We start from the raw sequence: 12,760 nt of genomic DNA on the forward strand, positions 1-12,760 counted from the left end.
TTGGGGAAGATAGTGTGTACGCAGATCTTACCCCTACCTTATGAGAATAGATATGTTGTTTCCAATAAACCCTCGGCTCAGGAATAGCCGGTATATATGCTTTAGTTAAAAAAAAAAACACATCATAAGTCATCATCAAGAGTATTTAAAATATTAATTTCAAGATACTGATTTAGGTCATAATGGTATTTTTGAAACTGAACAAACGATATGGTGACATAAAATATACCTACTTACCTAGTTTAAGCTCTGTCATATCCTATAAATAGTGGAGCCTAGAGGTCATTTTGAGCACAACACAAACTAAAAAAAATGGAAGTAATGAAGAAGAAAGAAAACACCTCTAGAAAAATGAAGGGTGGAATGATCACTATGCCCTTCATTTTTGGTTAGTTCCTAGTTTTCCAAATAATATTCATATTTTCTTTATGAAGTTTTGAATCTTGAAACTACCTTTTGCATATTTTCTTGAATACTAAGGTGAAACTTATGTATGTTTTTTTTTTTTTTTTTTGTGTGTGTGTGTGCAGCAAATGAGATATGTGAAAAGTTGGCAGTGGTGGGATTTGGTACAAATATGATAATATATTTGACAAATGAGCTCCATCTTCCATTGACAAAAGCAGCTAATACTCTTACAAATTTTGGTGGCACTGCAAGTTTGACACCATTGCTTGGAGCTTTCATTGCTGATACTTTTGCAGGAAAGTTTTGGACCATAACTATTGCTTCTATCATCTACCAAATAGTAAGACTCATTTTCTTTCGAGTTTAACTTATATATACTGACAGTAAACCTTCATAACGATAGTTTTTCGTTCGGTTTTATCCCTTGGTAAAACGAGTGTTTTTAGTAGTGTTAAAAGATAATTAACGGTAAATCATACATTCATAATAAGTGGATTAGTAACCTTGAAAAAATAATAGGTTACACGCTATAACATATTATATTGCACTGGTAGTAATTCTTTTTAGCGTTATTAGTGTATATAAGTTAAATTTATTTCGTTTTGAGGTTCGATGTTATAGTTGATATGCTAGCTCACTACAAAAGAAAAAACTAAAATTACGTACGAACTTTGCTACTAGTATTAAATCGCTCGTACCTAACAGAATTTCTTGATAATATAGCGATAACATGTTGCTAAATAGAATTAGCAATGGACTTTTCTGTTTAATTACAGAATTTATCCGTCGCTAAAAAAATATTTTTTTTAGCAGTTCTGTTTGATGCTTCCTAGACATGTATTCAGCAAAACTTAATTAGGTGAAGGGTTGTGCTTTTCACTACTTTCTTGGGACATAGACATATATGTTTCCTTCTCCATGAAACATTTATTAACTGGTTGATATTCTTTGATAAGGCTGCAGAGGATAAGATATATAAGGTGAAAAAACTTTTGATAGGCAAAACCTTTAGTTTGGGATTTAAATATATAGTGAATATATTACTGTTTTATTAGGCCTATAGTGGAATATGCAAGTGAACAATTAACTTCTATCCATGTCTTATAAAACCCAAATTTATATAGGATTTAACTTGTATATATAGATAATGTAATTTTTTTACAATATTAATTTATTTTTATCTGTTGTAATAGATAATCTGCCTTATTTTTCAAGTTACTAATCTACCTTTTATGGATGATTACATGTAGTTACTATCATTTAAGTAATCTGAAAGCATAAAAGTTCGTTTACACTGCCACTATATAGAAGTTACAGTATACATTAATAGAAGGGGAGCCTTGGCGTAATTGGTAAAGTTGTTGACATGTGACCAGGAGGTCACGGACAGTGGCGTAACTAGGAATTTTCCCAAGGATATTCAAATTTGAAAGAAGTAAAAAAAATTTCCGATAAATGGTGTTCAATATGTGTTGTATACCTCTAAAATGTAATATTTTACCTGTATATACAGTGCAATTTTTCGGCGCCCTTGTGACCATATGGCTTCGCCACTGGTCATGGGTTCGAGCCGTGAAAACCGCCTCTTGTAGAAATGCAGGGTAAGGTGGTGTGCGATAGACCCTTGTAGTCCGACCCTTACCTGGACCTCGCGCATAGCGGGAGCTTAATGCATCAGGCTGTCCTTTAACATGCATCTTGAGTTTTCCTATTTCAATTTCTTGATATTTTCTTGACTTCTTTTGCCTTTTTTGATTGATTTTCATGTTCTTTTGATTTAATTTCAGGGTATGATCATTTTAACATTATCAGCAATACTTCCACAACTAAGGCCACCTTCTTGTAAAGGTGATGAAATATGCAAAGAAGCAAATTCTGGCCAATTAGCCATCCTTTATATATCATTACTCTTAACAGCATTTGGATCAGGAGGAATTAGGCCTTGTGTTGTAGCATTTGGAGCAGAACAATTTGATGAAACTGATCCAAATCAAAAAACACAAACATGGAAATTCTTCAATTGGTATTATTTTAGTATGGGATTTTCCATGCTAATAGCTGTGACAGTAATTGTTTATATTCAAGATAATATTGGATGGGGTATAGGATTTGGTATTCCAACTATTGCTATGCTTATTTCAATTATTGTTTTCATATTTGGATACCCTTTATATAGAAATTTGGATCCTGCTGGTAGCCCATTTACTAGGCTATTACAAGTTTGTGTTGCTGCCTACAAGAAAAGAAAATTGGACATGGTTTCTGATCCTAATTTCTTGTACCAAAATGAAGAACTTGATGCTGATATTTCTACTGCTGGCAAGCTTGTTCACACTAAGCAAATGAAGTAAGTCATTTTCTTTTTCCCGAGTTTAAGTTATGTGCACTAACGGTTACTTCTATTTGTTCTTAAAAAACATTAAATAGAAGTAAAATTGGCTTTATATTAATAGTAAATTGCTCTTACAGTGATAATTATTTATACTGTCAGTGTATTTAACCTATCCTTTTTGTTCTTGAATTTAATATAACTTTTATACACTGACGATACCTATACGTAGCAATCCATAATAAGTGGAACTAGTTACACTATTAACGTAACAATAACAATAAATTCAGTGTGATCCCACTAGTGGGGTTTGGAGAGGATAGCGTGTACGAAGCCTAATCTTTCTCTTGTGAAGATAGAGAGGTTGTTTTCGATAACCATAGGCTGAGGTAAAGCATAGTCACATGTTCACACTATTAGTGTATATAAGTTCTTTTTTTTTCCCCTAGAATGCATTACATTTTAGTTTGCACCAATATGCTTCTTTTAACTTGCAGAAAATAATGGAATTGAGAATTATTTATTCATACAAGTACACATGATGTGAGGTGAAAACTTAGTGATTGGCTAAAATCTGGCAAATATTTTTTATTTATCTCAATAATTCCATTAACCAATAATATGAGATGATACAAAATGTCCCGTTCTATAATAAGAACAGTTAGTGGGAAGACCACAGTCATGACATGGATAGGATAAACCAAATGTCTGCTATTATATTTTATCAATCATCAATCAATTTAACAAAGCGGAACTTAGAGCAATGGTAAAGTTGTTTTTATGTGACTTATAGGTCCCAGGTTTGAGCCGTAAAAGCAGTCATTAATGCTTGCATTAGGGTAGACAGTCTACATCACACCCCTTGGGGTGCTGTCCTTCCCCGGACTCTGCGTGAACACAGAATGCCAAGGTTGTCCTTTTTTATCAATCAATTTAATGTGTGGCCAGAATCATTATGTGAAGCATTGCACGTTTCTGTTTCTGAGTTTTTCATAATAATTTCTGTGTGTCTGTACTGTTGTCCTTTTTTTTCAAGATTCATTGAATTTTTTCCCCCAATTTCCTTTTTAGTTTAAATTTCATTTCTTGGCTTGATAATAATGCTCTTCAAGATCAGTCCTGAGGCTAATAGAAACCAGAAAACAAGTTGATAAATACAGCCAAATTATTTTTTGGAAGTGTACTATCAAATTTCTCAATTTGTCTTCAAAAATATCTTGGTGGTCACAGATTGCTATTAAACTATTGGAAATTTTCAATTCATGTGACTAGTGACTTTATAAAGCTGTAAAAAAAATACAGATCCGAGTTTAGTAATGTAAAATATAATTGGAGTTATTTATTGTCAAGGTAAAGAATCTAGTCAAAGTTGGATGTCTCTTAAGTTGTCCCAATGTAATAATTTACATGCATTATTTTGGGAACCTCGGAGCAATAGTAAAGTTGTCTCGGTGTGACCTATAGGTCACGGGTTCGAGTTGTGGAAGTAGCCACTAATGCTTGTATTAGATTAGGCTGTCTACGTCATACCTTTTTGGGTGCGGCCCTTTTTCGGATCTTGCATGAACGCGGAATGCGTTGTGTACCGGACTTGTCCTTTTTATTTTTATTTTGATGTAGACTTGATCAAGAAAGACAACATGCTAATGTTTGAAAAATTATGCCAAGAACCACTATAGGCAATTGATCAAAATTCATTGGACTATTTGGAAGGGGACATTCTCACATGCATGCATTATTCTTATGAGCGTTGAATTCTGTGACCGTCTCATCTGAAAGTTTAAGCTGTTATCTAATCATATTCTGTCTCGATTTCAGATTCTTGGACAGAGCAGCAATTGTGACAGAGGAAGACAATCCAAAATCTCCGAATTTATGGAGATTAAACACAGTTCATCGCGTAGAAGAGCTAAAATCAGTGATCAGAATGGGACCAATATGGGCATCTGGAATTATTCTAATCACAGCATATGCTCAACAACACACATTCTCAATACAACAGGCAAAAACAATGGACAGACACTTAATAAAATCGTTCGAAATCCCAGCTGCATCGATGACAGTCTTCACATTAACAACAATGTTATGCACCATTTGCTTCTATGACCGAGTTTTTGTGCCTATAGCACGTAAATTCACTGGTCTAGAACGAGGCATATCGTTCCTTAGCAGAATGGCTATTGGCTTCTTTATTTCAGTTCTAGCCACATTAGTAGCCGGATTTATAGAAGTTAAACGAAAAGAAGCAGCGTTAATTCATGGACTAATCGATAAAGGTAAAGAGACTGTTCCCATTTCGGTATTTTGGCTTGTGCCCCAATATTGCTTACATGGTGTAGCTGAGGCATTTATGTCAATTGGACATCTTGAATTTTTCTATGATCAAGCACCAGAGAGTATGAGAAGTACAGCTACTGCATTATTTTGGACATCAATTTCAGCTGGGAATTATTTGAGTACACTTTTGGTTTCATTAGTTCATAAATTTACTTCAGGTGCTGGAGGATCAAATTGGTTACCTGATAATAATTTGAATAAGGGAAAATTAGAGTATTTTTATTGGTTAATCACAATTCTACAAGTGATTAACTTGATTTACTATCTGTTTTGTGCAAAATTCTATACTTTTAAGCCTATTCAGGTACAGAAGACAGAAGATTTGGACTCTAAAAAAGATGGAATTGAACTTGTACACAATGTTTAGTTTGTATTAGTATCTTGATTTAGAAGGTTTTTGTAATTTTGGCCTATGTTTATGTCCTTTATGTAGTAATAATTTTAGGTTAGTAGGAAAGAAATTAATGGTATTTATAGTTGTAGTAGGTAAAGGAGAAAGTTTTTGAGAAATAGTTTTAATTGTATTGCTCCATATTAAGTATCAAGCAATAGATTCTGGTTTTATACTTTTTGCAGTTTACTCTTTTGAAAAATGTATATTTTTCTACTACTAAATGAATGAGGGGTTCAGAGTAGGAGGTCAAATTTCTTAATTGTTTGACTCCGCGGTGTTTTCACTTTCACATATATTTTTATTATTAAATCATAATTAGTTTATACTCTTTTTCACCTCAACTTATCATTTAAATTCGGGAGAAATTTAAAAATAGCTAGATTTACAAGTGATCAATCAAAAATAGTCACAGTTTCAAAAGTCATTAAAATTTAGCCACTCTTCATGTAAAGATAAATCTGAACGAAAACATTGTTCAAAATCCGAAAAGTACTCCAGTATATTATATTGGAGTTACAGCAAAGTATACTGAAACTCCAGCATATTATACTGGAGTTTGGAGTTCCAGTATACTTTAATGAAACTCCAATATAATATACTGAAGTTCCAGCAAAGTATACTAGAACTCCAGTATATTATACTGGAGCCAGCAAAATATAATGTTGGAAGTTCGTGCACAGGTGCACCGAACTCCAGTATATTATGCTGGACCGGTCTCTATTGCAGCAAAATAGTAGCTATTTTTCAATGACTTGACAAACGTTGGCTATTTTTGAATGACCACTCCGAAAACTGGCTAGACGGTGCTATTTTAACTTTAAACCTTCATCATATAGTATTGATGATGGCCCGGTTATTATCCAAGTGGCAGCAGCCTGTTGCTCCTCTTGTTTTTCATAGTTGGGCTATTTCTTTCACAAATTTTTCGGGAATTTTTACATACTTATACACTATTGGTAATTTTATTACCAAAATAATCCATGTTTTGTTATTTATCCGATCTATACAAGTTTTATTTACAAAATATATACATTCCACCTTATTAGTGCCTTCAATCAACAGATTTAGTGACACCATTTTCCTTTATTTTCTCCTCTTCTCATTCCTTATTTTTCTGCAATCATCGACAGTGCCTTCAATCATCGTATTCTCAATTGATTTTACATATCACCCATTTTTCTTTTCTTTTTGTCATTAAAAATTTCTCGTCGTATCATTAAACGCTTAATAGTAATCGTATCATCTACGTGAACTAAAAAACAGAATAACTGTTTTGGTTTAATGGCAAGGGCTACATGAATTAATTTTCATACCTGGACAGCTATGAAGGAGTACAACTTATTTCATACAACTAATTATATAATATACAACTTATTTATAACTTATCAACAACTTTCATACATACTAAAAATAAAATTCATACAACTAAATATACAGTATATGCTTATCTACAACTTTCATACATTATTTCTACTCAGTTATATACAACTACAATATCATACAACTTAAATACAATTTTTATACAATATGTCTTTTGTATATTTTATATTTGATTTATACATAGTAAAAATAAATTTCATACAACAAATTATATATAATACAACTTATCTACAACTTCGTATATTATTTCTATCCAGTTATATACAACTACAATATCATACAACTTAAATACAATTTTTACACAATATTATTCAAACTTTCATACAATATTTAAATAAATAAAAAATATAAACACGAGAATACAATTTTTCTATAATTTTACTACAACTTTACTATAATTTCATAAGTATAATGTATTTCATGTCTTCTTCTTCTTCTTCTTCTTCTTCTTCTTCTTCTTCTTCTTCTTCTTCTTCTTCTTCTTCTTCTTCGAGTTTCAATCTGAAATTCAGCCAAAATCAAGTCTATTCTTCACCAAAAGACCCTCAAATTTGAGATATAAACTCCAAACAATATTCCTAATTGTTTGCAACAACATCCAATCCAAACAAATAATGATTTTTGAAAACCCAAATTCGAATTCAAAGGTTCAAAGCTTTTTAGTGGGTATCAATGGTGGAATTGCTGCTCTCTTTTCCTTTGCTCTACATTACTGGAATTAGCGATTGAGAGATAGAGAGAGACATAGAGAGATTTCCCAATTGTTTGCAACAACACCCAATTCAAAAAATAATATTTTTGAAAACTTAAATTCGAATTCAAAGCTTTTTAATGGATGTCAATGGTGGAATTGTTGCTCTCTTTTCTTTTGCTAGAATATTACTGAAATTAGGGATTGAGAGATGAGAGAGACGTAGAGAGACAGAGAGCGTAGGAGAGAGAGAGCGAGAGAGAGAGAGAGAGCCCATGAGGGAGAGAGAATAAAGATGAGAAATAATTGATTCTTAATATAAAGAGATACTCATTTAATGCCTAAAGTGTATATAATTAATAAATTTGTATATGGGATGTAATTGAAAATTGAGTAGAGAGGGTAATAAAGTTTCAAATAGTGTATAGAATTGTAAAATTTCCATTTTTTTGAGGGAATACTCCGGTGTATAGCCATTCCTAAAAATAATATTAATATATATTTAAGTATAGTATACACATTTTATATCTAACTAATGTATATTTTGTATATATTTGACTAGCAAATGCAACTATATTTGACTGACCGGTCAAATATGTAACTTTCCATTTTTTATTTGGGCTCGTAAAATTCAAAAATAGCTAGATTTACAATTGGTCGTTCAAAAATAGCTTAGTTTCAAAAGTAATCAAAATTTAGCCACTTTTCATGTAAGATAAATCTGAGCGAAAACACTTTTCAAAACCCGGAAAATACATCAGTATATTATGCTGGAGTTCCAATATGGACAAATGATTTCTCTAGTAGATAATAAATGAAATATTGATGATCGGGAGAAATTAAAAAATAGCCAAATTTACAAGTGATCATTCAGAAATAGTCACAGTTTTAAAAGTAATCGAAATTCCATCACGGAAGCTCTTGATATGAAATTCCACCATATGTGAATCTAAACGTTTCACACTGGAGTTTTTGTGGAACCAAATGACTTCCATGGATTTGGTGGAATTTCATATCAAGAGCTTCCGTTTAGATTAGGTCAAATATTGATATTAAAACAATATTTGGTCAATTTTTTTTTAATAAGCAAACGTTCTTAAATTTCCTCCTTGTTTAATTTCTTGTTACTTGTCCATATGGTATTGATGGCATTAGTGACTCCTAAAGATTCTTTTACCACAAATTTACATAAATATCAAGTCTAACTTTGGATTCATTACATTTTTTTGGACTTTTACTGGTGAATCGACAACCGCCTAATTCTCACTTTAAACATATTCAGGTCATTAGGTGGATATGCATTTAAATTGAGGGTGACAATTTGAGTCCAAACTCATCTAACTCGTTCAACCCGCCCAGAGATTAATGGGTTGGGTTACAAACAATTTGGGAGAAATTTAAAAATAGCCAGATTTACAACTGATCATTCAAAAATAGCCACAGTTTCAAAAGTAATCGAAATTTAGCCATTTTTCATGTAAAGATAAATTTGAGTAAAAACACTGTTCAAAACCCGGAAAATACGCCCGTATATTATACTGAAGTTCCAGCATAAGTATGCTTGAACTCCAGCATATTATACGGGAGTTCCAAGATAACTATGCTGGAACTACAGCATAATATGTTGGAGTTCCAACATAAGTACACTAGAACTCCAGCATAATATACGGGAGTTCTAGCAAGTATAAATGTTCAGTATAATATACTGGAGTTTGGAGCACCGGTGCTCCAGTCTCCCGTATATTATACAGGAGTCGGCAAAGTATATCGGTCCAGCATAATTATTTAACCAAAAATATGATTCTTTGGTCAAAGCTAAAGACAAATAGAAATTCGGGCTACTGATAATCAGGAGACGAAAAGGAAATAATAGACTTTTTTGAGAATGACAAATAAGCAGTAAATAGGTTTGTATTCCAATGTAATGTTGATGATATCCTCTGTCCTTACAAATGACGAGACCTCCTCCTTTTATAGTTGATTCTAAGTAAAGGAGTAATACCTTAGTCTTAATGAGACAATTATGAGCAATAAATGACATTAAATAAGACGTTACACAATCATTCTTATTTAATACCAATTCTCTAACGTATTGGGTATTTAATATTGAATTTGGACTCCTTTTCGTCATCATATCCATGTCTTCAATGCCTTCTGATCTCTTGGATTTAAATGACTTAAATAGGTACGAAGCTTGTATTATTCGAATTGCCTCTCGTGCCTATTTAGCTTTCTTTTCCCCGTATCTGTTGTCACTCGTGCCTCTTAACTGATCATCATGTTTTGACAATTCCTCGTGTCATGCCACGTCACCTTCAATGTAAATTCAATTTTTTCCCAATACAGATAGTCCCCCCACTTTCCATTTATTTATCAATTAAATATCTGGGAAGCGGATCCTCATAAAAAGGGAATTTTTGCCGTAATTAATTCAATGACAGTACTGACACTTCAATTGTCCTTTCTAATTAATGTTTTGCATACGTGTCACTTTCTGATTGGTTCTGCAATTTTGCACCCTTTTTTCAAGGCTTCTTTATTCCCACTATTCACGAAGTGATAGTTGCCTTTATTATAGGCTTTCCATCATTACACTTCTAAGTTTGACGGTTGTGTGTGCTTTAATAAAAGAATCTGCAAGCTCAGCAAAAGAATTTATAAAATTTTCAGATAAAAGAGAATATCAGGTTAATGCACCCTTGGTGAGTGTTTCTCCAAATTTCTTGAGCAGTACTAATTCAATTTCTTGTTTGGTCAAGTCGTTGCCTTTCACACATATTGTAAATGCAGTCACGTGGTCACGTGGGTCTATAATACCATTATATTTTGGGATGTCATGCATTTTAAACTTTTTCGGAATTGGAAGGGGAGCAGCACTTGGCTTCCAAGGTTGTTGTGAGTATTTGTCCATGTCTGCTCCTTTTATTACAGGCGGAACTCCAGGGATTTGCTCAATACGCTCATTTTGTTCCTTAATCTGTTTCTGCAAGGTTAGTACTAAAATTTGCAAATAGAAATTATTTGAATTACCTGCCCCCCCTTCGTGTGGTTCACTGGTGGTTCCTCCATTTCCAAAATTAACAAGACCAGAACAAGGATTCTCCAATGTATTATTATTAGGAGTTGGTGTGAGTGGTGCAGCAGGCAATCGACTAACGAGAGCCTGAAGAGCTTTGCCGACCTGTGCATCAATTAGCTTTTGTAAAGCTTCATTTGCACCTCCTTCAAAATGTTCAGATTGTTCTTATTGATCAGCACGAGATTCAGGAGCATGAGTGCCTTCACGAGATTGACGTGGTGAATCTGGAGGGGAGGGAACCACGTCAATGTTCGGTAGGTCTCCTTGATTTTGATGGATTTGATTTTCATGGTTTCCCAATGTGTTATCACTGTTATTGTTGTTGTTCTTGTTTGACATGTTGATAAAGACGAATAAAACGTAGCTTCAAAGAAAAGATTATCAGTTTTTCGGTAACGGAACCAATTTGTTTAACCAAAAATATTATTCTTTGGTCAGAGCTAAAGACAAATAGAAATTCGGGCTACTGATAATCAAGAGACGAAAAAGAAATAATAGACTTTTTTGAGAATGACAAATAAGCAGTAAATCGGTTTGTATTCCAATGTAATGTTGATGATATCCTCTGTCCTTACAAATGACGAGACCTCCTCCTTTTATAGTTGATTCTAAGTAAAGGAGTAATACATTAGTCTTAATGAGACAATTATGAGCAATAAATGCTATTAAATAAGACGTTACACAATTATTCCTATTTAATACTAATTCTCTAACGTATTGGGTATTTAATATTGAATTTGGACTCCTTTTCGTCATCATATCCATGTCGTCAATGCCTTCTGATCTCTTGGCTTTAAATGACGTAAATATGTACGAAACTTGTATTATTCGAATTGCCTCTCGTGCCTATTTAGCTTTCCTTTCCCCGTATCTGTTGTCACTCGTGCCTCTTAACTGATCATCATGTTTTGACCATTCCCCGTGTCATGTCACGTCACCTTCAATGTAAATTCAGTTTTTTCCCAATACAATAATATGCTGGAATTTGTACACAGATGCACCGAACTCCCGTATATTATGCTGGACCAATCCGAAAACTGGCTATACTGTGCTATTTTGTTTAGCAATTTATGCTATATACCTACCTAATACAAAATAATTACCCGTTTCTACCCCCTCTCAAACTAGTTACACTAAATACCTATCCGACCAAAAGTATTTACCCAACTTTATAATTTATTCTTTGCAACTACCCTGCACTTATCCCCATCTTTTTCTTCTCGTTTTCTCTTTTTTTTCCTTTCTGGCTGAAGCTTATATTTGGTTCCAAACGTTTATGTCCCCTCTGTTCTTTAAAAAAAAAAAAATGTTTCAAAGTAGCCTTTCTCTGTACTTAGTAGCTATGCTGATTTTTTATTTTAATTTACCGGTGATGATTTAGAGTTTTAAAAAGGTCAAACGCATAGACAACCCTCTAAATCTGTGCGAATATTTAATTTAGCTCTCCAAATTAAATCTATAACTATTTGAACACTTACGTGTATTTGAATATCCACCATTGTTGGACTTGAAGTTCAATTTTATTTTTGATTATTTCTTATTTGATTCAAAGTGGGTGCCGTTAAATATTTCTTATAGTACCTTCTGGAAGTTCATACTGAAATTTGATAGCAATTGGAGCTGATTTGAGGTGATTAAAATCGAAATTTTCAGCTTAAAATCGAAGAAGAACACAGCTGCCCAACAATATACGTTACGGTATACAATATGTTGTAAGAGTATATAGCTATACTGCAACAGTATACTATTATAGTTTACAATATACTACAATGGTATATTATAATAATCGAAGAAGAACATAATTACCTAACAGTATACCGCTACAGTATACAATATACTATAGGAGTATATAGTTATGCTGCAACAATATACTATTATAGTATACTATATTAATATACAATATACTGTAATAGTATGCTACAATAGTATACAATATACTATAATAGTATATTTATTACCAGTAAATTCACTTGTCTTTTCCCTTTTAATTTGCTTTAAGATTTTACCCGGCGTGAGGGGCAAATTGAAATGCAAAAAAAAAAAAATTATAGTATGCTATATAATGTAACGGTATACTCTTACAATTACATACTTTTAGAATTTTTTGAAATTTTTATTGACAACTAATATTATTTCAGTTTA

At 32.7% G+C, this 12,760-nt stretch overlaps 1 protein-coding gene across 1 annotated transcript; it reads left to right on the forward strand.

Annotated features, from left to right (window-relative positions):
* The first annotated feature begins 242 nt into the window (after window positions 1-242).
* On the forward strand, window positions 243-5,640 carry LOC104210036 (protein NRT1/ PTR FAMILY 3.1). The gene is made up of 4 exons (XM_009758836.2): window positions 243-388; window positions 531-748; window positions 2,196-2,755; window positions 4,556-5,640. The coding sequence occupies exons 1-4, from the start codon at window positions 313-315 to the stop codon at window positions 5,439-5,441; spliced, it is 1,740 nt and encodes a 579-aa protein (XP_009757138.1). The 5' UTR covers window positions 243-312; the 3' UTR covers window positions 5,442-5,640.
* Window positions 5,641-12,760: the final 7,120 nt, after the last annotated feature.

This window comes from Nicotiana sylvestris, chromosome 10 (genome assembly GCF_000393655.2).
Source record: "Nicotiana sylvestris chromosome 10, ASM39365v2, whole genome shotgun sequence".
Lineage (NCBI taxonomy): Eukaryota > Viridiplantae > Streptophyta > Magnoliopsida > Solanales > Solanaceae > Nicotiana > Nicotiana sylvestris.